The sequence below is a fragment of the Saccostrea echinata genome, unplaced genomic scaffold, assembly GCF_033153115.1.
Source record: "Saccostrea echinata isolate AGI-Se365-2 ecotype Australia unplaced genomic scaffold, CSIRO_AGI_Sech_v1 ptg000018l, whole genome shotgun sequence".
Classification (NCBI taxonomy): Eukaryota; Metazoa; Mollusca; class Bivalvia; order Ostreida; family Ostreidae; genus Saccostrea; species Saccostrea echinata.
Genome location: NW_026889767.1, coordinates 3,875,901 through 3,900,262, shown reverse-complemented (window position 1 = coordinate 3,900,262; position 24,362 = coordinate 3,875,901). Strand labels below are relative to the sequence as shown.

Here is a 24,362-nt window from a genome sequence, read left to right as displayed (position 1 = left end):
TCTTATTTCGTTATCTCTTCGAACAGTCAGTCAATATATATCTTTATTACTAAAAAGTTTATATCATGGCCTGCTAGTTTTTAAATAATACATTTTATACACAATACAAGTAATGTCTGCATAAATATGAATAATATTTCTTACATACAGTCGAATTACATACATCGAATTAACTAATGTATTGAATTTCAGAACAGTTTAAAAATTGTATATTCTTACATGTGTACGTATTAATAAATTATAATAATACTCAATATACCAATATATTATTAATACACCATACAGTAACTGCCCCATCTTTTATACTCAAAACGAGTTCTTAAGAATTTGTATTGGCGTAAATATTTTCATCCGTTTTCGTGACCCCCTGTTGTCCTTGAGCATTCTCATAAATGTCATCCTTATGCGCGGTGAAGAAATTTGCCACAACTCGACAGCAGCACTGGTATTCGGACTAAAGCCAAAAAGAAAATAAAATAAGAGTCTTTATTAATTAAATTTCAAATATATTATGCTGGTTCAATTGAAATACCCCCCCCCCCCTCCCCCAGCATCGTTAAGAATATTACATTTTCATATCAAATGATTTAAGAATAAGCGAAATAAGCCCCTTAAAAACAACAAGAAACGTTTCATTTTCATTATGTTGGATTAACATCTAATTAAAAAATAAAATCAAAACTTATCCAAATCATAACGACTATCACAAATTGCAGCATTTTAAGCCATCACAATGCGTGATACATCCTTTTTCTATATCCTCTCTCTCTCTCTCTCTCTCTCTCTCTCTCTCTCCCCTTAAACACGAAATTCTAGATCCATCTTGTTCACATCCTACATTCACACAGTGCCTCAAAGTGTCTGTATATAAATAAAAGGAAGGACCCAATTACTTAAGATAAACCTTTTTTTAAATGAACGTAATGTGTTGTAAAGAAAATGTTAAATACGGCTTGAAAAAAATGTGTTTGCTATGACATTTCAAGGACATACCATGCTAGAAACCATTTCTGGTCTACGCATTTGTAACTGCCGGACTATGGTAAACATGTCCACTTCATTGTCCTGTTGTAGTTGCTGTATGGCATTATACACGGCGCAGAAGATTCCACATCCGGTCGCACCATCTCTGTCAAAATCAAATATTTGAAATATTTACAAAAGAAACAAGTTCACATTAATCCTGATATACTGTTCAATACAAACTACCACTTGCAGAATGATGTACTCATGTATGAATGGCTAGAAACTATGATTTACATTTAAAGACTGTTTTAATGCAGTGTTAATATGCTCACTTATATGAAGGACACTGCTCATTATTACAGTGTCAAAGTGATGACTTACATCTTCTTGATGTATTACAGTTTCACATTTATTTAGTGTGTCTTTTCCTAAATGAACACTTTTATGACAGCGAAATTAGCACATTAAAAAATCTTGTGGAGTATTCAAACCTGAAATCAGATACTGGTGGTGTTTTTGAATAAGTTTCATATAATGCAAAAGGTCATACCTTCATGTAATGCGATTAATCTGAAACGCTTATATACATAAAGCACTGCTAACAGCACTTTATTCTATTTTATGCTTTTAGTCATATTAAGAAAAAATGAGAGAGTATTTCAAAGGATCAGCATTTTACACCTCTTATACACTCTTGGTACTGTGAACCAACTTTTATTCCCGACGACTTTATTTCGCGATTTACCGGCGGTAAACTAGTTCGCGACGATAAATTTTCGCGATAAGCCTTTTTTGGATCTGTTGTTAATAGAAAGAGAGACTTTAAGGACCGGTTCGCGGCGAGAAATATTCGCGATGACGAGGCTTTCGCGAACCTCGCGAAAATTTCTCGCACGCAAATAAAAGTTGGTTTACAGTAAATAATGGCAAAGATACCTTGACAAAACTGTTATTTTGGTTTCCGGATCTTTGATGATCTCCTGAACTTTGTTCATCAATTCTACAAAAACATCCTCTTCCGCCGGAAGTTTTTCATTTATCTTCCAATTTAGTATTTCCAACACTTTGACAGTGTGCCATTCTGAATCCTTAATAAGCAATGTGGAAAGATTTGCATTTAAAGACATTGTCAGGACATGTATAAGATCGCATGATTAAACACATCTTTCGATGTCACTTGAAATGAAAATATTTCTTTTTTCTCAAAGATATAATTAAGTTGATTCACATTAATCAATAAAATATCAATACTTCAAAGTACCTTGTCATGCTTCATTTTGAGAAAAGTCATTTTGAGCTTATTTGACAAACTTCGACCTGTATTTAGCATCGTCTTATACGGCGTGATGACGCTTTTCTCAGCTGAAGTCGTGAGCCACTCTGCAGACTTTGAACAGAAAAAAAATGTTGAAATGTGTTTATTGATATTGTTATAAGTATAAGTGAATAATCATGTATAAACCAGATTATATGCCTCATAAATATACAAATTCATTATTCTGCTTATCCTCGTACAACACTCTCGCAACTGAAATATGGATTACAACATCGGTATATTTCACTAGATTGACAATACATTCTAATTAGTTTCCCCCCTCCACCAATGCATATTCTGTCCTAACTGTCATTTAAATTCATTCTTATTTACATTTTGTGACATCTTTGGAAACAGCTGATGAAAGTAAATATTTTTGCTTATGTGTGTGCATGTATCTGTGTGTATGAAAAGGGGGGGGGGGGTAATTTTTGTTGAGTGATGGAATGACACCAGAACCTGGTTCTAAAAGAAGAAGCAAGAACTATGTACCTATAAAATTAAATGTATTCTCCCTTATCATTGCATACAGCGATTCTCAAAAATCTTATCAAAATAAGTGTAAATTTTTTTTTTTTTTTTTTTTTTTTTTTTTTTTTTTTTTTTTTTTTTTTTTATAAACATATTCCTCTAAAGAGAGATACGTAGTAAAACTAAAAGACAAAGAAGTCGAAACAAATGAAGAGATGAAAACATGATTTCCTTTCAAAATACTTTACATCTTATAGAAACAAACACATCTACGCAGAGCATTATTATTACCCAACAATCCCTTTTTGCTCGAAAATGATAATAGATGACCATGAAATCTTTATGATATTATTTTTAGTTTTTACTTATTAATTTCGTAAATTACTTAAGCTAATAGATGTTTATTCTTCTTCAAAATAAAAAGAAAAGATATCAATTAAAAGATACTTACAGTAGCTACGTCTGAGAGCTGGTTGATAGAAATCAGGATAGTGCATTCCTGATCAATGAGCAAGCGCACTAAGTCGACTGCAGCGCCCTCTACTGGATACTGTGCAGCGATAAGCCCATCCCTTAGTGTGTAGGACTGTGAAAAACAGAACAGGCGCACGTTTATTTACTTATTTATTTTGGAAATCTTTTACAATGCATTTATACAATACATACCTAAATAAAAATACAGAGTAAGATTTTAAAAATATATTCAATATATTCAATATACCAACCGAAATTGGCACTGCGTTGTAGTAGTTGCCCCGTCCACGAGCATATGACGTCAGCAACACTCTAATACTGTCAGCTATTTTAAAGATTGTCACAAAAATTAATGAATGTATAAAAGACAAACTTTCTTATTCGCAAAATCTATTGAATCAAATGAAATCAGGAAAATGGGATGGGATGGGGTGGTTTTACTTTCTAAACAAAATATTTTGTGGTAACAATAATCATTGGCCCATTGAATCTGTGTTTAATTTTTCTCAGGTCTTTTAGACTAATGCACTTCAGAAAAAAATCCTTGTAAGACAAGCGAACATTAACCATCACATCCCCCTTTACAGTCTAAATACACTTCAAATACGCATCTAATTCTTCAAATTTGATTTTGCCAAGTAGATTTGTTTTACAAATATAAACACACGTAAACACATGCACTGGATCATACTTCGACCATTAATATTACCTGGAAGAACAGTTTTTGTCATATTGAGATCAATGTTTTGTCTTGCATCTTTCGTGTCCTTCTCATCCAGCACAGGTCTGATTGAAAGCAGCTCCTGATCATCAGAAAGAGAAAGAAATTAAAGATGAGACAATTTTATAGAACCTAGAGACATTATTGAAGGGTTGTATATATAAATAGAAGAAAAAGTCATTGCATGCAAATTAGGAAATCATTGATAAATTAGTATTTATTAATGATATGGTATCTACTGTGTTCAGACAATATACCAAATGTTTTGAGGATCTTAACCTAACTCGTATCGGATTTGCTAGACAATATAAAAGCAACCTCATTCAAGCTTTGGTATGTTGTTGAAAAGAAGTCCTCGAAAGGAGAAGAGTGTTTAAAGTTAAGGAATTCTTCATCATATATATTTTTAACTGATTGTCATAAAATTTTTAGAGCTATCTATCCCTACTGGTTTTAATGGGAATAAATGTATCAAACTATTGATTGAAATATGAATCTTGGGTTCAAGAGTTAAAGTTTTCTATTGCTGATTAGATTAAGTTTGTTTAATTATTTAACTTGAAATTGAAATAATAAATTGTATCAAGTGTGGTACATGTACATCAAGTACAACGTATGGTCGATCCCTCAAACAATATTCCCCAAGTATCATGGTAACGAGTTGTAATTTCATTACATTTTGCCTGCCAGATATATGTTTCTTAAAAATATTATCACTAAACACTGCACAAAGCAGGAAAAAGAAAACAGAAAAAACGAATGGTTTTAACCAAACTGTGCTATGACTTGAATGTAAGGAAATAATTCCTACTCACATTGAATTCCTTCTTGAACTGAGAAGCGTTGGCAGCTTTATCTGACATTAACTGTGACGTCACTTCCTGAATGAACTGCTCCTTCTTCAGCAGCCTTCCATTGGTCTTGAAAATCTCATACAGAGCTTTGTACAAAAAGACGTACTGACCCTAAAATTGACAGTTAAAAGTTTTTTTTTTTTTTGTCTTTTTTTTTTTGTTTTTGCTCATTATCCCTAGGGAAACTTGTAAACACTGCACATACATTATGCATGTAAACTATTCAATTCTAATATATCGCAAGTCCTTCTTTATCAAGTTACCATTGATTTTTTTTAAAGCAGGCTGCAAAGTTAAGCGATTTTATCCTAAAAGTAGACAATTGTTATGACTGAAGTTCTACGTAATTAATTTTTTTTTAGTTATACATGTATTAGGAATAACTTTAAATATTTTCTAGGACAAGACTGGACACCTAATTATTCGAGACAATTATTTTAAGCATGGTCAAAACTATAGCAAGTTTTGCCAAAATTAAATGAGATGGTTTCTAAAAAGCAACGTTTTCCGCTAGTTTCTTACAAGATTTCATTATCATATTAATGTATATTTTCAGTATTTTAGACATTGAGTAACTAAAAAAGGCATTTAGGAATAAGAATTAATTTTACAATGAAAAAGTCATAATTAAGCATATTCATGAAGAGTAGACCGAGAAATTCATACCGCATTTTGTATCATGTTCATACGGTCTTCTCGCATTATCTTAACGTATTCCACCACGTCTATATTTCCCTCTTTCAGTCCGTGCTTGTACAGGGCGTCTAATGCGATAAAAGTGCCTGTCCGACCAATACCTGCACTGAAAAAGCCAGTGGAAAAAAGTTTTACATTAAAAATTATTTGAAGATAACGTTAGCTGCAGAGGATTCTACAGACCAAGACAAGTGGACATTAAAGTTCACACAAATGAATAATTCTAAAACTAATGATTATGCTAATTGGGTAAATGCAACTATAAGAACATGTGATAATTTAAACCTTATTGAAATTACTGTACATGACATTTTTATTTTAACTTCCATTATCAATCGTGTTTTTGTGTCTTCATTTTATAAAATGCTGTAATCTGAACATATTTAAGGCGATTTCTTATACTGCAACAGGAAACTAAACTGTAGCGTAAGCATGTTCATCGGTTTTCTGCATAGAAGTAAGGATTAGAAGACATAAAGGTAAACATGGCCATGTAAACAATCTGCACACTTAACCTGTTGTCTGTAATCGTGACAGCATCCTTTTGTTTTTTTTCCTAGGCTATCTGCCAAGCGTTATTGAGAATTTCACAAATATACAAATATCATTATTGTATACATCTTACCTGCAGTGCACAACTAGGAGACTGTCGGGATACATCTGCATTAAGCGCATAACATGACGATAAAAGACGAGGAGTTCTATCGGTGAAGGTGTTCCGTGGTCGGGCCATGCCGTGAATTGAAACTGATTTACAGTCTTCACAACCTTTGTCTGAAGAAGAAAATGAAAACATCTTTAATTTAAGTAAATGGTTTCGTTTTATTAACAATTAAACCTCTTAAGTATAACACGTAGAAAATCTTAGAAAAAACAATAATTTAAACAATGAAATGCTTTTTTTGGTCGTTAATTCGGGAATTAATGTTGCAGCTGTTGCAGAAAAAAATGCATAACCGTGTAAGCAGGTTATGTAATTTTTTTTCTGCAATAGCTGCCATATAAATTCCCATTCTAACAAAGAAAGAAAGACATTTTATTGCTTTTATCTATATCTGTACAAGTAATCATTTAAAGTAGGATTTATTAGATGAAATATTGTATTATTGGTATGTACGTCATTGTACATTTTATTGATGAAACAGCCACTACTCAAGAAATCTGTACAGGTGATATGCTTAGTGTCATTACTGACTGATAAATGGCAAAAGTTTTCTTAAGAAATAAAGAAAATAATCTTCAGTGGATGTAATTATAAAAAAAAAAAAAAATAAACAGCTAAATTCATAGAACGAACTGTTTATTACACCGACTTCAAAATTCTTTAAACATATTGATTGCAATGATATTTGAAGGTAAATTTTGTTGATCAGGACAAAACAGACAATCACTACAGTTAAAAAAAAAGCATACGTCTGAATGAACGTATTAAAGTAAACAGAGGATATTCAATGTTTTGTAGTTGGATATGGAATTTATTTCACTCGTGAGACAGTTTTTTTTTTTTACTCGTGTGAAATAAATTCCATATCCAACTACAAAACGTTAAATTTTCTGTTTATTACATTGTCTTCGATTTTCCCTTTGCCCCTGTCTTTTCTTAATACAATGTCATAGGCTGTGACGTCATAGCTTAGCAATTTTGAGATTGAAAACATTGTAATATGGATTTTAGCAACATATCTGGGAAGAAATTGGCAGTTTCAGTCTCTGTCAACTTGGTTTAGTTACATGTACTATCTCAATCTTGTTACAGGCCAGAAATTATATTTTACTTACTTGATATCATTTCACATTGTGGCAGGATACCACTTTGGTATCTTTTTCACACTGTGAGAGAATATCTCTTTTATTCAATGAATAATCTACAGTACATATATTTCACTGCTGAAAATGTAATAAATGCTTATATCAAATCTCTCAAATGCATAAAGAAATTTTGCACATGCTCATCACACCTTTTTATTTGCTATATTGATGTCACGTTGTGTATAATTGGCGTAGTCCTTCTGTGACATCAGCTGAAGACAGAACTGCCCTGACGTCATTTGATCACCTTGTCCCGGCCAATACTGCTCACACTTTATCTATTCAATTAAAACATTTAATAAATCAACCAGGTTATGTGTGAATAATTTATTTAAAACAGTAATAATAGAAATACATCTTATATACATGCACCTACATTATAATGTGATTCTCATTTAGTCAATGATTTCCGACAAACTGGAATATGAAATTTTTGTTAACGTGCAGTTATTAATTCCAGTATAATAAAGACTTAGATTTTCTTTCGCACAAATACAGAGAAATACACACTTCAGAGGAATACAAGAGCTGATTTTGTGAAACATGAATCGTTACATTTCTTTAATTCTCTTTAATTTTCTTTAATGGTAGCCCGCATGGCGCAGTGGTTAGAGCGTCTGCTCTAGAGTCGCAAAGTAACGAGTTGATCCTTACGTCGCCGTTTCGAATCCCACTGTGGGACGTGGAGACCGGTCCTTTGATAAGACCGTATAAACCGAGGTCCCGTGTCGCAGTAGGTGTTGGCACGAAAAAGATCCCTCACTGCTCAATGGCCGTAAGTGCCGAGTATAGTACAAAATTTGCAGCTCTCCATCGGCAAGTGGTGGCGTCTCCATATGAGTGAAAAATACTCGAGAGGGACGTTAAACAACATACAAACAAGCAAAATAATTCTCTGATGTCTTTGTCTCTTTTGGCCACACATCTGTGTATCGAGAACCCTTTCACTACACTTTTTTCAAAGTGAGAGATATCCTATGTGCAAATTAAAATGCAGTTTGCAAAGGGTGAAAAGATCTAGCCTTATATTACCCGAGCATTCAATTGCAAAATGATATTCAAATTATTTAACACGTTTATGAAGAGCAAACTAGTATTTAAACTTCTGGTTACAGGACTAAATGTAATATTTATCTATGTAACCACCTGAATTGACAAAAATAGCTTCCTTTCACTGAATATCAACTCAGATTAATGTTCACTTTATCAAAATAGGTGAATTCAAAGTTTTTCAAAAATTTTGTGAAAGCATTTTCCCTTTTTCCATCCATACATAATAGTTACGTACACAATCTTCGCATCATATGAAAAAGTTAAGAAAAGTCGGCGAAGAAAAAGAGGAAGAAAGAAGTAAAAAAGTTAATATAAACACATAACGTGCTATATTAATGCTTGGAGACATTCGAGCTGTAACCATTATTTCCCGAAGGACCTAGTACATCCTTCAAGGTACACATTATGTATCGAGACAGCGGTTAATTTTTAAAATCATATTTTTTGCGTTTCTCTCCCTTCAACAAATTTAAAGTCTCCGAGGGTTGAAACAGTTGTCGATTAAGATTACATTGCTTCATATATATATTACCGTTGATCCCTCTGTCAACTTAGTAACCATGACGATAACCCGGATATTTTCTTGCCAAATCATGGCCCAGAAGTCTTGTATTGTGTTTTTTCTCGGCCCTAAAAAAGAAAGTGGCATAGAAATCAACACGAGTCTTCTCAATATCCCTTCTGTCTAAATAGTATCGATAACTTTTTCTTTCTGAAGAAAATCGGGTATTTTTTGATATCCCTGTCCGCCTTGCAGCCTTTACATAAGAATTTATAGTCAGCACTTCTCCCGTTACATTTGTAGAGGCTTTTTTTGTATACGACTATCCTGTTTCCTTTAATGTCCCTGTAGATTATAAGACACATGTGTATTTCAATGTTTGGCAACAGAGGTTTAGCAGGTCTTGTAAAATTTCACCTCATTTTTTTAACTCTAACATTTTAGATGGAAAAGTCTTTTTGCTTATCATAGGACATTTCATGTTCATGTGCAATTAGGTTTTGGAATTTTCACCCCAGACCCATGTGTCCCAAGGGATGGGGGGGGGGGGGGAGGTGCAGTTTGTCAAGTATACGTTGGTTTTTCGTAAGAGTTATTTTTACATTTAAAGTTTTAAGAATTAGCTTCTGTTCAGGAACAGTGGTGCAAATGTTCAACAGTTTTCGAATGATGCCATTTTCATATTTTCTTGAAAAGGTCATGAATAAATCGTTTGTTTTCAAGTGTATTCCCAAGTAGTTATATCTTTGATGCATTTAATTAAAAATTTCTAAAAGGAATCCATACTATCAAACCGCATATATCCCTTTTATTACTGTAAACTAAATTATATTATTCTTTTGATGTTTAAAGATACAATCTATTTTTAAAAAGTCCTGTCCATAAAATCAAATATTATTAATGTCATTCCTGATTCTAATATCCCGCATCTTTTTTAGATTTATTTCGTAGGATTACCTTGTGTCGCAATATAACGCCGTTTCCCTTCCACGTCCTACAAAAATTGTTTTATCAACAATCAGTATACACATACATACTACATTATTTTTTTCTTTCGTATATTACGTTATATGTTATATAAGTTAAAGACAAAAACCATCTAGCCAATCAAACTCTATATATTACCTTAATGTAATTTGCATTGATGTAGTCATTATCTGGACAAACATTCAGCACAACACGAGAATGGTCATCTTTTAAAAAAAATATCATACAAGTATTCAAAGATGTAGAATTTATATTAATTTTCTAATACTTTTGTTCTATAATCTTAAACAGATTCTTTTCTGATACGTTAGTGTTTCATTTTTGTCAATTATGATGTTCTCACGAAATCTATAAGAGCAGGAAAAAGTGTGTGAGATTTTCAGTGTATAGAAATAAAATATGTGTGAGAAAAGCATTGTGAGAAATGCAATTCTTATCATATATCTATATGTAAAAAAAAAAAAAGTCGTAAGAGTTCCAAGATTGTATTGTGAAAACATTTAAAACATTTTAGCAGAAACATTTATGAGAAAAAAATGCTCATGCAATGAGTCATTATAAAGAAAGTAACATTCAATTTTATTACACGATTACTTTACAATTAAAAATATAAAATGGCTGATTTAACCGCATAACTTTATTTGGGTCAAACATTGACCTTTAGTCAGTTACCAACTAAACAGTACATGTGATTTGCTTTGATATTAACTTACATGGGAATGTTGTTTTGTATCTATTTTTCGGCATATTTTGCTGTAGTTTAGCCGCAGAGCAGGGAATATGATGTTGCTCTCCATATGGTATTTCCTACAATGATTTCTAAATTACAGTCAAAATTACAGTCAAACATCACAAACAAACACACATGGAGAAATCATGGAATATAGTGGAGTTCAAGCAGAGGATGAAGCTCTGCCATTCAATTGGCTGAAAAGTGAATGAAAGTCTACTAAAAGGAGTCTGGATGGCTGAGCGTTGCCATTAAATGACCTTTCCAGACCCTTCAGCGACCTTTCAGTTGACTGCATTGTACGATTCATCCTACGAAAATATCAAAGCTGAAACTCATATTCATAAATGCGACATATACGTATGTCATACATGTATCATTGTTGAGGAAAACCATATTTAACCATAACAATGAAATAGGTTTTAACTATGATTTTCAATATCACAATCTTCGTAAAAAACAACAATTTTTATTCAAGTTCACAAAAATATACCTTCATATTCAGATGTTTTGATTACTTTTGTATTGAAATGCATAATAAATTGAATAAATGTTATCTGTTATGCTTTGATAAGTGTTTGAAATGAGCTAGGGTTACGGAATAATTCAAGTATAATATTGAATATATTCAAATAAATTCAATATAATATTACATATTCATATATATTTAACGGAAGAAATTTGACCAATTAAATTTTAATTTGGATAAGTTCTTCGAATCGTTATTAAAAAGAAGAAAAACGCATACATTTCTTTTCTTTTCTTTTCTTTTTTACCTTAAATTCCTCAGTAAATTTCTTATTTTCTTCTAGAGAAAACACTTTTATTATTTTTCCAAGATCGGCAATTTTGATGAGTGTTTTCTTCTGACCGTTGTCTGTGACAATGTACTCAATGTCAGCATTTTCTTCTACAAGCCCACCGTTCTCAGTTATGTTTGCGTTGCCTTCAGTATTGTTTTCTTGCAAATCTAAAATATTTTTATTTATAAATGTGTTTATTAAAATCAAATGTAACGGTAAGTCAATAAATGATATATATATTCTTTATCCTTCATCAGAATGAGTTCAACAAACATTTCTTTTTTTCATATTTACTATATATACAAAACTTGTTTCCCGATTCCTGTTTTGTTTTTGTCAAAGACCATAATTATGCAATTTATGCTATATGATATACCTGTGCGTTTAAACATCATCAAAATTTAGTGCATCCGTTAATAATAACAAGAAGAGATATCTTTGTAAATAAAGAGGAATAGTTATGAAAAAGCAACTCATATTACATGTAACTTATGTATAGCGCACCTTTGTTTAAAATTTCTTTCTTCTCCGGTAGCTCTATGTCACCTGCTTTTTTCTGTCTTGCTTTCCTAGAATATATTTATAAATTCTGCAAACGGAAATAAATAACTGCGACTCCGATGAGTTAATAAAAATACAGAAAAACGTTACTGTCTAAAGTAACTTAAGAATTATAGAACGTGTACTTTACTTACCTGGCGAGAACAAACACGAAAACAATGACTGCTATGACGACAATTGTCATAAACGCTCCACCCACTCCTACAGCTGTGAATATCGGAACGGGGTCCTGAGCTTCTGCAACTGAAGTACTCCTTTACATTAATGTCAAAATTACACGTAAATTACACATTTTTATGCGCGCTCGAATATAGGACATAGAGACAGGTCCCTCGGATAATACCGTCTCAATCGAGGTCCAGTGTCGCAGCAGGTGCAAGTACGAAAAAAAAACTCACTGCTCAGTTATCTTAAGTGTTAAGTACAGTATTTCACCGGCTATTGTTGGCGTTAAAATAGGATTAAAACAGGTTCAAAGGGATGTTAAACAAAATAACAAACAGATATTTTGAATTCGTTCTGAAAAGATATGTACATATTGCCTGAGTCAAAGCCTTTTTTAGTGTATTGCTATATGATACAGTTTTATATAATGTATGTTTCGGAGGGATCAATATCCGGAATGTGACGTCATAATTCATTTTGCTTTACTTATTTTACAGCTATAATCAAATCATACGGAAAGTTATTCATTTTAATGACAATTAATTTGGAATCCTATCAAAAGTAATAATTTTAAAGAAAAGATGAGGAACATATAAATAACAATTTCCAAAGAGACTAATTGCAATTTGGAAACATATTCTTTGGTAGCCCCCACCCATTATATTTGTAGCTGATTTTCTTCATTTTTCATGGATAATGACAGTTTCAATTATATTTTCTACTGTGTGTACCTAAATATTATGTTCCAATACACCTCATTTACCAGATATGAATAGAGGAATTTATTTTCCAAATCAAAAAAAGAAAAAAATAAATAAATTAAAGGCAACTTTAAATTACTAAACCTTGACCTTAAGCGCATCCCAATGTAGACATTTACATGCTAGACAAGCGCAATAGTAAGCGTGCGTGTGCAAAATAGCAATATAGCAATTAAGAATTTGTACTTTGTAGTTTTTCTAGATCTGTAACCTTACATTTCTGTATCAAGTGTTACAGTATATTCCTGTATCGTCTTTTTTTTTGTTCAAAGTTTTATTACAATTTTATTCAATTTTTTTTCATCAGAGTAAGACTTTGCTTAAAAGTATAAACAAATGAAATATCCCGTAGGAAAAGATAGCAATTTATTTTATGCTGTTTTAATGTGCTTTACCAGTTATATTGCAATAGTCTCCGATGTATCCATATTGACACTGATCACAAGTCCCGTTTTTCTTGTTGCAGACAGCAGAACAACCTTCACCACACGTAAAATTGCAGCGGAGTCCAAATGTTCCGTTGTCACATTCTGTATAAAAACACCAACTATTTTATTTGATGATATTTTTGTTTCAAAATGAAAAGTGTACGCAGCATTTCAATTTTTCCATGGAATTAAATTAAAAAAAAAGATAAGTAGAACGAAGGTGGATTCGTAGAAGGTATGAAAGCCTATTTTGGGAAATTATCCTTAGAAAAAATGAAAAGGATTGAAATAAGTTAATACCAGTGTAACATTTGTCTCCCTGGTATCCAGATTCACATAACCCGTGACAGGATCCGTTGATGTGATGACAGGTCACAACACCTCTACAGTGGCCACACTTTTCCTTGCAGTCTTTGCCATAAAACCCCATATCACATTCTGCAACGACATTGATCAGTTACAAGTGTTTTCACCCAAATCATGCTTAGTTATTTATTCTCCTTTGTTCAGGGAGCATTTATAACTCTTACTTTTAGCTCCTTTGTTCTATTGTCATTCAAATCATTTCAATATTTAAATCAAAGTATACTATTGCACCACTACTACTCCTTCTTCCTCCCGCAAGGCACAATCCTTCCTTTATTAAAGACATTGGACTTCACAAAAGACCTTGTTGTGATTCTATTTCTACTACATTGTTTTGTTTTAAGTAATTTTGTGCACTCGATTTCTAAAATAGTATTCAACGGATTTCTATGAAAACTTTAGGAATAATGAACAATTGCATGAATTTTTTATGTTTGAAAACATTTGAAAATTCACTTCCAGTTCTAAGATATAGACACTTTTCTTTTTTTTTTTAAAAAAGAAATTGTGTTCGCGCAACTTTTCTACTATGGCCGAAGGTATGAATTGGAAGAATGTCAGACATCATGAGAGATAACTTGTAGATGTGCCTTTAACATTTTATTCTCAATGTTAATTCTGATATCTTCAATAAACATCATTCATCACCAAATCGTTTCCTTAGATTTTAAAACTGAGCTGACTACTAAACTCTCTTTATGTTCCAAACCAAGTCGGCATAAGCACACTAAAACAATGAATACAATATTTTATGTTTACAAGAGATATCATAAATTAAATGACAAGCAATGTTCTTAATATTAAGTTAACCCAAAAAGTTTTTTTAATAATTTTGATATCGAACTCAAAGGTGTTATATATGCAATCAATATTGACTAATCATCGATTTTCAGGTTGAAATCATGAGATCCGCAATTCACATTGTTTACACAAGTAGTAATTATTGCATTTACGTTGAATTAAATTGATAGGTATTTAAAGTTGCCTGCTGCGACAGTTACCTTCCAGACTAGTTGATAAAAAAAACGTACAACGTTAACCATAATTGGTTTACGGACATGATGGGACAGTATTCAGTGAAAATTATACGTATCCACACTCAAAACCTTTCAAACTACACAATGTCATAATCTTAAACACAATTTAAAGCTAGTACGCCATTTAGTTAATTATTTGTACAATGTACATTAATTTGTTTCAATACTAGAGATCTTTTGCGATTACTGAAATCTGATACGATTGTTTATTTGCATCAACATAATTCTTTTGACACTTGCGAGATCGAATTATAAGAAGAATTTTAAATTTTATATAAAAGAAATAAAAAACAATATTTATTTTTTATTACAAAAAAGTCCATGTCCAATGAACTTTTGATATGAACTATACATGTGCATGCTGATGAACCTTTCTTATTACATGCGAGAGTGCATCTTACAACTACGCATTAGTATTTCGGTAAGTCAACACACAGGTAAACATCTCGTCAAGGTCACTAAACGTAATTTTTGCCACATTGTTTTTCATAGCAATTCGTACTTGTCGATCAGTCCCAAGTCAATTGACGTTTGAAAATCACCGTCAGAATTAATGAAGATATTTTTATTGATACATAACGTTTCATTGTAAAAGTCAACCGTCCGGATGCGGAACATGAATTTCCAGAATATTGAGACAAAAATCAGTTCCGTCAAAAACTCGTCCGGAACTTCAATCGTCCGGATTATCGCGTCAGGAAAAACGACGCTCCTCTCTATACGTTGTTTAATTTTTTAGGTGATGTCTGGTTTCTTTTTATAAGTTTGTATTGAGCGTTAATTTCAGATTTCGCATAAATAATTAGATTTGTCTCTCAGAAGCGATATGTTTGTTTCAGATCCGTTAAACACTACATTTTTTTTATTTATGTACGTCGGATGTATCGACTTACAGTAACTACGCTACGGCAATGTTTATCATGTTACATGTATGAGTGCAGAATAAACCTCATTGGTGAGGAAGAATGGGCAGACGGGCGTCCTATTACCATACGAACAGGATTCTAGTTGTTATTTTCATTATTCACTCCTAAAAATGTCTAAACAATTCAAACCTCTCTTGCATTTTTCTCCCTGGTATCCAGGTTTACATAACCCGAAACAGGATCCGTTGATGTGATGACATGTTTGGGATCCACCACAGTGACCACAGTTTTCCTGGCAGTCTTTGCCATAAAACTCCACATCACATTCTGCAACGACATTGATCAGTTACAAGTGTTTTCACCCAAATCATGCATAGTTATTTATACCCCTTCGTTCAGGGAGCATTTATAACTCTTACTTTTAGCTCCTTTGTTCTATTGTCATTCAAATCATTTCAATATTTAAATCAAAGTATACTATTGCACCACTACTACTCCTTCTTCCTCCCGCAAGGCACAATCCTTCCTTTATTAAAGACATTGGACTTCACAAAAGACCTTGTTGTGATTCTATTTCTACTACATTGTTTTGTTTTAAGTAATTTTGTGCACTCGATTTCTAAAATAGTATTCAACGGATTTCTATGAAAACTTTAGGAATAATGCACAATGGCATGATCTTTCTTATGTTTGAGAACATTTGAAAATTCACTTCCAGTTCTAAGATATAGACACTTTTCTTTTTCTTTTTAAATGAAATTATGTTCGCGCAACTTCTCTATTATGGCTAAAGGTATGAGTTGGAAACAAGTCAGACATCATGAGAGATAACTTGTAGATGTGCCTTTGACATTTTATTCTCAATATTAATTCTGATATCTTCAATAAACATCATTCATCACCAAATTGTTTCCTTAGATTTTAATACTGAGCTGACTCTACAACTCTCTTATGTTCCAAAACAAGTCGGCATTAGCATAAAGTATTGCCATAAAACGAAGTACTACATTCTGCAACGAAAATGTTCAGATATTGTACCTGGTATATATTTTAATGCATATATATTACAGAATGTATTCATTTTCAGCAGTTTAATACTGAAATTTATCCATTGTATGATTAAGATACTGTAAAAATAATTATTTTCGAGGGGTCAGATGTTTGTTGTTTAAAGAAAAAATACTGATTCGGGGGATTTAATTTCATGTCGTGGTAAAGGGAGAACAATTATACTGTAGTACGAAAATACAGCATTTCGTGGGGATATGAAGTCGGGGTCCCTTCAATTAGTAATTTCACAGTATCCGAAAGTGATAAATTTTCAAATTGTAGAATATTAAAAGTGATATTTTTCACTTTATAAAAATATAATAAGTGCGGCAAAACACTCAATTTCCCTAGCCTCAGCAAAGAGAATCACTAAGAAATATTTACATTTCCAAATATTTTCTCAGTGATAACTCCCGTTGGGTGTGTTGATTTCTCGATACTTATCACTGAATGTAAATTTAACAATTAAAAAAAAGTCAAGTGCCTAATATGCATATCTATCTTTGTGTCTGACGTCAGTGTACGGGATTATTGAAATTAACATGGAATGCCTCGTGTATTTTAAATCTATACCACAACATTTTAAAAAAAAATGATATCTCAACTTCTATTTCACATAAATGTAAATATAAGGAATCAATGTTTATTTGTTTGGTAAACATGGGATAATTTATGCATGACGGACTTCACTCGTTATGCAAATTATTCCACGTTTCCAACTGTCTTTGATGTTCCTACATGCCCAACAATCTAGACAGTGATTCTTTGAATATTCTTTGTTGTAACATATCGAGAGTAAACAAACCAACATCTTGACACAGATTAAAACAGATAAGTTTCCCAATTTTTTTTTTCAAATCCATGTTTACAATATTTAATACCACAACCATGCCGTCATTGTCTACAATCAAGATAGTTTTATTTTATACCAAATTAGTAAATTATTACTTTAGGACAAAAATTTCTGTTTTGTTTGCTGTTTTATAGTTTAAACAATTTACTATTTAATTATACAAACAGTAAGATGAATTAATAATAAAAGTTGATACAAATAAATTATTATTATGCACCCCTTTTCAAACCATCAAATTTAGAACAACATACTTTTAGGACGCTTAAAAATCAAGCATTCCATATCATAAAATTATGCAATTATGAGTGAAAAATTCTCGAAAGGAAGTTAAACAAACACAAAACTAAGAAGTAGGATGTAATGTAAAGGGATCAACCTTCCATGAATCTAACAATAATACTGCGTTACAAAAGGAATAGGAAAAAGGCAAATCAAGTACAGTGGCTGCAACGTTATTGTTGACAACTTACACGAACGATCACGTTACACGAACGATTCCGCACGATTAACACACGATTAAACCTGTTACACGAACGATCCTTCACGCAAACGATTCTTCACGATTGCTAACGCAAACGCACGATTCTTCACGCAAAATGGTTTAAGATATTTAGGAGTGGATATTTTCAAAACGAAATAAGGCTCAATAGTCATTTTAGATTACAAATAATTAGGGATGTCAGATCGGTCAATTTTTGATAATCGGTTACTCGGACGTTTTTCCGATCGAGTACCCGGGTACTCGGTAAAAATGTAAAATTTGTTTATACAAGTGTGTTAATTTTCTTGAGCCACGTTCAGCTCGGTCAAACCCCAAAGCTGTTTTTATCACGTTTATAAAAGTATATAAATATAGATTCCAACGGAAATGACTTTGTGGTACTAAATTTATTTATCAAATGAACACAAAAGACACAATTAATACATCAAAAATTACAATTGGTTTACAGTTCTTGTTTAGGATCTATTTGATCAACGCAAAAGGAGGACAATCTGTTACGCAGGTTTGTGATGATTAAACTAGGGAAAGAGAAGGAAGAACGTTGTTGGGATCGCTAGTCTAATATTTTTTTCCATATGATGGTCGTATCCACGGTATACACTAAACCTGCTACGCATACTGATTTTCAACATTTTTTTTTTTCAATCTTTCGTTATTTCTAAATATTTCTTCACTTTTAAAGTGGATAGCGGAATTTCTATGCATGTCCATTTTCGCTGCCGTATATAAACTAAATAATTTAAAAATGAAGATAATAGACCATACTTAAACGATTTACAATGAAAACAATCATTAAAGCCATTCAAAAATTAAGGACAACAATAGGTGAGAACAGCTGTGTACCAGGTGATTGGTCACTAATAATTGTATAAACACTGCCACAGGCGATAACGGGTGTTTACAGGTGTAGATGACGACACGTTAATTTACCGTGTGCATAATTAAGTTATTTTTTGATAAAAATATTTACTTTGAAATAAGAAATATATATACTTTGAAATAAGAAAAATATACATCCGAGTAACCGAGTACCATTTTTAGTATTCGATACTCGGACGTTCGATCGAGTACCCGGTTAATCGGGTACTCGTTGACATCCCTACAAATAATCATTGATATAATTCATCGACTTTGGAGAACTGAAAAAAAGGATATTTTTTAAAACTAGATAGGACTTACAATATACCACTTATTTTAGAACACAAATATTTATTTACGTAATTCTCCGACTTAGGAAAATTGATTTTTTTTTTTCTTTTCGGTCGACACGTTAAGATCGATTGTTGATATAGGTGGGCGTGAGTTTTGAATTTTACGATATGCAGTAAGGGGGATAATATAAGAATGGCATAAAAATGAATCAAAACTGTATCCATCTTTCCATTTGTGAATCTCTAAAATCAACAATTATTTAACAAATCATTCCTTTGCAGAAATTATAAAAATAAACTAAGTTTCTGAGATAAACACTGATAAATTAACCCCGGCAATTATGTCGTGTACATTCGCCGACTAAATAATTATGTAAGCATTTGGAATTATTTATTATTATTTGTAAAAATATACTTTCTTGATGTATTGATGAAAAAAATATCTTAACCACGATTAGCTGTAAACATAATTAACATCAGAAAAAAAAGCCACGCTATTTGCAGAGAATACAATATTGAACAACTTACTATATCGCTTATTTACTAGCGATAATTAGTTCGCTCAGTTATGTAAATCGCGCTTCATTTATTTTATTTGGATTTCAAAAAAAAAAAAAAAAAAAAAAAAAAAAAAAGACAAGGGAAATGTTTTTTAACAAATAACATTCCGATAAAAACTTGCAAAACGAAATTTGCACGTTTCTTACCGCAAGATCACGCACAATTAAAACCGCAAACGATTGAGCCTGATACACACACGACCAATCACGCACGTTTCATTAACGATTCTACACGATTGGTTTATCAACAATAACGTTGCAGCCACTGTATGCAAAATAAATATATGATTAACAGAAAATCTAATGTTTTGGACTTCGATATGACATTCATTTCACTATCGAAAAAGAATTCTTTGATATTTCAATTCGCGCTTCGCATGATATAAACGAAACAAAAATTATGTACCATTCGTGGAATTAATTTCATATTGAAGTACGAATTAATAATTATCCTTTTCATGCATCTTTTGGATAATCATTGTCAAACAAGGTGAAAATATACTCTGAATACATTACAATTTTAGAGAGGTGAAAGGAGGACAAATTTAACCTTTCATTAAGCTGATGCAAAGCAAAAAACATGTATTTCTTAAGCATAACAAAGTTAATTAAATCTTGCGTAAATTGAAATTTCAGATACATGTATTCATTGTATTCTTTTCTTCAAAATTCTTTACTGATTTTGGACAAGTTTTTTAAAAAATCCTTTTGCTTTTTTAATCAATAGTTTATTTTATCATAAGCTGCTGCTAAACATGCTTTCACGAGTACAAAATAACTATCCTTCTTATATCAATAATCCTTTTTTCTCACATTTGAAGATGGAAAAGAATAACTTTAAAATAGTATTTGCAATCTGTTATAGCAACAATTAAGTTTTAGAAAAGTTAAAGACATACCAATTCGCAAAATAAAAAAAAGATTATGTCACAATGTTACACTTCAGAATTTGCTTATAATAAATTACAGAGGAAAAACAGAACAAGAAACGCAAATAGGTGTGTTTTCAAATTCTTATTAAGGTCTTCCGTTCCAACGGAAGACCTTCTACTGATTCTGATGGTTAAGATTATTATTCTTTTTTTTTTTCTTCTTTTTCCTAGACGCCAACTTTGAGACCTCATATCTCGCTCATTTCTCAACGGATTTTGCTCAAATTTGCAGAGTTTATAGACGTTACAAAACTCTATCAGAATGCTGTCAAACGGTTCAAAAAGTCACTTCCGCTTTTGAGTTATTGCCCTTTAAATGAAAATTTATTAGGCTTCATTTCCAGACAAAGGCTCCGAGACTACAAAAGCTGGAGCAGAAATTCTACCGAATTTAGATATTAGAAGGATTGAAGTTGTGCACATCGGTTTTTGTTTTTCGATTTCTGTATTCAAAATGGCGCTAATTAGGGGTCAAAATTTAGAACGCCTAAAAGAGCGAAAATTTAGACATATATTCCTTTGCATCTTTAAAACTAAAAATATTTTGATAAGACATGTAGAATAAAAGTTGTGCACAATTTCAAGGCCTTTCATTTGACACCACTAAAAAGGGGCTGGCCCCTCAAATTAGGGATCTGGAGCCCTTTAAAGTTTTTGCTTTATAACTCAAAAACGGTAAATATTTCGAAATGGCTGTCGTTAAAAAAGTTGTTCTTTAACATCTTATTGATTTCATGAAAATGTTATTTTGTTCGAGTCTTGTGTTTTAAATGCGCCAGAAGCTTGACCCATATACAGGTAACTGTTTTCATTCAGCAAGTAAATGAGAGCTCTTCATGCGTGTAACTAAAATAAACTTACTATAAATAATAAATCTGGCTACATTAGATGCTAATATTCTTTAGAATAAGGTTCTTGAAGTGTTTTGTGCTTTATTTCGAAGTTATTTTTTGACAACTTTTCGTTTTATTTCATTTTTTTCAAAGTCGAATAAACCAGTCTACTAAAAAAAGGGGAAAAAAGATAACCTTTTCTTATCATATAAAAACAAACAATATACTGAGAAAATAAAACATAACTTTGAAGCATAGACTATTTACAGCTATTAAGTGTGCGCCTTTTACATTCACCTTGTGTGTTGACAATTATGTAACACCTCCCTCGATAGCGCGTGGCAAAGGAGGTCACCGGAGATCAATCGGCGTGTGATCCAGCGACCTAGTCATACACAAAACAAATCATAGAATGGCCATTCCAAATTCATTTTGTAAACTAAGTCATGAGTGGATAAATATGTTGAATTTTTCAGATTATTTCATAATATCTTTGATTAAATCGCTAGTGTATTTTATTTAATATTTTATTCACTGAATTACAGGAAAGTTGCATAGTTATTTTTATAAACAATTTATTTCTCGATATCGAGTTAATTGTCTGTTTTATTCATAATAAAATTCAAAATATGTAACCTTAATTAATTCCTACTAGTAATGGAACTTTTGAAACTTAAGGTCAAGATCTAGTAAATAAAAGGAGCCTACAGATTTCTCAAATTTGAGAAATAAATTCCTTTAATGAAGCTTTATAAATATAGCTTGGTCAAATAAGGTGTTTCGGGGCATAATTTGTAGGTAAACAAGACGAAAAATCATATCTTAAACTTTCATTTTCAATGAAAAATTAAGAAAATCAGTCATGAATATGGGAGTTTTTTCCATATCAGACAAATTAAATGTATCCAGATAGCCTACAGTCTCTCAGAAAACGGTATTTTGTATGTTCTTAGCCTCTTCTTTAAAATAATATTAAATTGAATATAGGTTTCGGGATTACTTTTCACATGATTTCAAATTGAATTCCAGAAAAGTACTTTATTTTCTACATAATTCTTTTACAGCTGTAAAGTACGGGAAAAAGAAAGTTTAATTTGATTATGACGTCATAATGGATCTAGCATCAAAAAGGCAGTCTGAAATCATTTACTAGATCTTGACCTTAAATGTACATGTATGTAATCTAATATACGTTCTTTTGTCGACGCCCTTAAAATGTACAACTGTATATATACAAAGCGCCCCAAATATATGCATATCGAGCGTATGGAAATACAAAATCCCACATTCACACGCGCCTCCAAAATATGTAGAATGAGGCATACATGCGTAACTGTATTTGAATATTACAAATTTATTAGACACCTAACCTTGAACAATTTTTTTTTCTACTAAACTTGTTATTGTATGCGAACAAAATGATAAACATGTAATTATTTATAGGTTCCCATTATTTTTTCTGAAAATCAGAACACACTTATCAGCTCTCTTAAGGTTTTACGGATACATACAATGTACACGCATGCAAGTACAGAACATGCACGTTTTATAAGTGCATATGCAAGAGCGCCCCAAATATCTGCATATCGAACGTTTGAAATTCAGAAAAATTCTAAATCCCAAGTCTTTTTTCTTAATTATCTTTGCAATAAAATATCGGTTAAACTGAAATGATTTTATTGATTTACAGCATATATTAAAGTCAATTATAGGTCCCCTGAGTTGATCATGAGTTGTTTTCATAACGGGTAGTCCTCCTGGGCAGTCATCGTCACGGTTTGTAACATCGTAATTACACAGGTAAATACTAAGATGTCAATCCATATATTTTCCATAAGAAATGAATTACCGGGAGATGTCTCGTTTTCTCTGATCATATATTAATTGACAGCGTTTATGAACAGCTGTTAAAACACAGGCCTTTGTAAACCGGTAAATCACAAAAAAGAAAAATCCGAGACAAAAAACAGAAAATATAAATGTCTCTGGAAATAACATTGCCTTTAGATAACTAAAATAAATTAATGTCCGCCGATTTTTTAATTAATCTGAACATTCATTGATGTGTACCTGTACAAGCAGTGTGTATATTTTTATGAAGCCTTCGTCCAAACGAACAATATAATAAATCTTGAATGAATTAACTAACCCCTCAGTACACACACATTCGCCTACACCTGAAATCTAATCAAAATCAGATCTTTATTACGGCCCGAAATTCTGATAGTCGCTGTATTTCTATGATTGACTATACATGTACAGTACAGGCAACGCGGATCCCGTATTTCCCGCGCCCCGTCGCGGTATAAACACAACGCGGGATTTGGCCAGGTGAGACAGGTAAACCGCATTCCCTCCGCGGGAAATTCACCACCTACCTGTCCCCGCCGCGGTTAAATCATCGATCAACTAGTATCATAAACAAACGGGAGTTATCTCCCCGAACAGGAATTTTGCGAAATTCCCTCTTTAAAAAAAAACAAATTAAAATCCCGCAGTGTATGTATATTTATGAAAGTATTTTCTTTTATTTCGCAAAAGGTGAAAATAATGAATGAACAAAAAAAAAAAAAAAAAAAAAAATTGTAAAGCAGAATATATTTAATCGTTTTTTGTTTTTTGTTTTTTTTTAAATTTTATTTATTATTTATTTATTAATTTTGTTAAGTTATATATCAATACTAAAGCGACATCTTTTTTTAAATAGTATCAAGAAAACTATTTATAAGCTGAGTCATTTGAGAGTTTAACGTGACAAATTTTAATGTCGGAAATATAAGTTCTAATAACTTCTCTTTTCAAATTATATGCGAACTGCAATGTTACATACACGTGCTAAACAATAGTCTGTGCGAGTTCCGATTAACAGTTTTCAGCATTCCTATGAGGAAAAAATATATCTATATACTGTTCATG

The 24,362-nt window shown here is 31.9% G+C and overlaps 2 protein-coding genes across 2 annotated transcripts in view; both read right to left on the bottom strand.

The window, feature by feature from the left end:
• The window catches only part of LOC133189382 (uncharacterized), a 433,972-nt gene that overhangs the window by 203,997 nt on the left and 205,613 nt on the right, over nt 1-24,362 (bottom strand). The window contains exons 17-18 of the mRNA XM_061324761.1: nt 15,755-15,892; nt 13,597-13,734 (exon numbers count right to left, since the gene is read on the bottom strand). Of these exons, the coding sequence (XP_061180745.1) occupies nt 13,597-13,734; nt 15,755-15,892 (276 nt within the window). The remainder of the gene's footprint in view (nt 1-13,596; nt 13,735-15,754; nt 15,893-24,362) is intronic.
• On the bottom strand, nt 265-10,656 carry LOC133189388 (receptor-type tyrosine-protein phosphatase alpha-like). The gene is made up of 15 exons (XM_061324768.1): nt 10,562-10,656; nt 9,987-10,054; nt 9,819-9,855; nt 8,892-8,989; nt 7,456-7,584; nt 6,123-6,271; nt 5,468-5,603; nt 4,763-4,912; nt 3,936-4,029; nt 3,478-3,551; nt 3,204-3,338; nt 2,228-2,353; nt 1,903-2,054; nt 994-1,129; nt 265-454 (listed from the first exon to the last, which is right to left on the bottom strand). The coding sequence occupies exons 1-15, from the start codon at nt 10,593-10,595 to the stop codon at nt 320-322; spliced, it is 1,653 nt and encodes a 550-aa protein (XP_061180752.1). The 5' UTR covers nt 10,596-10,656; the 3' UTR covers nt 265-319.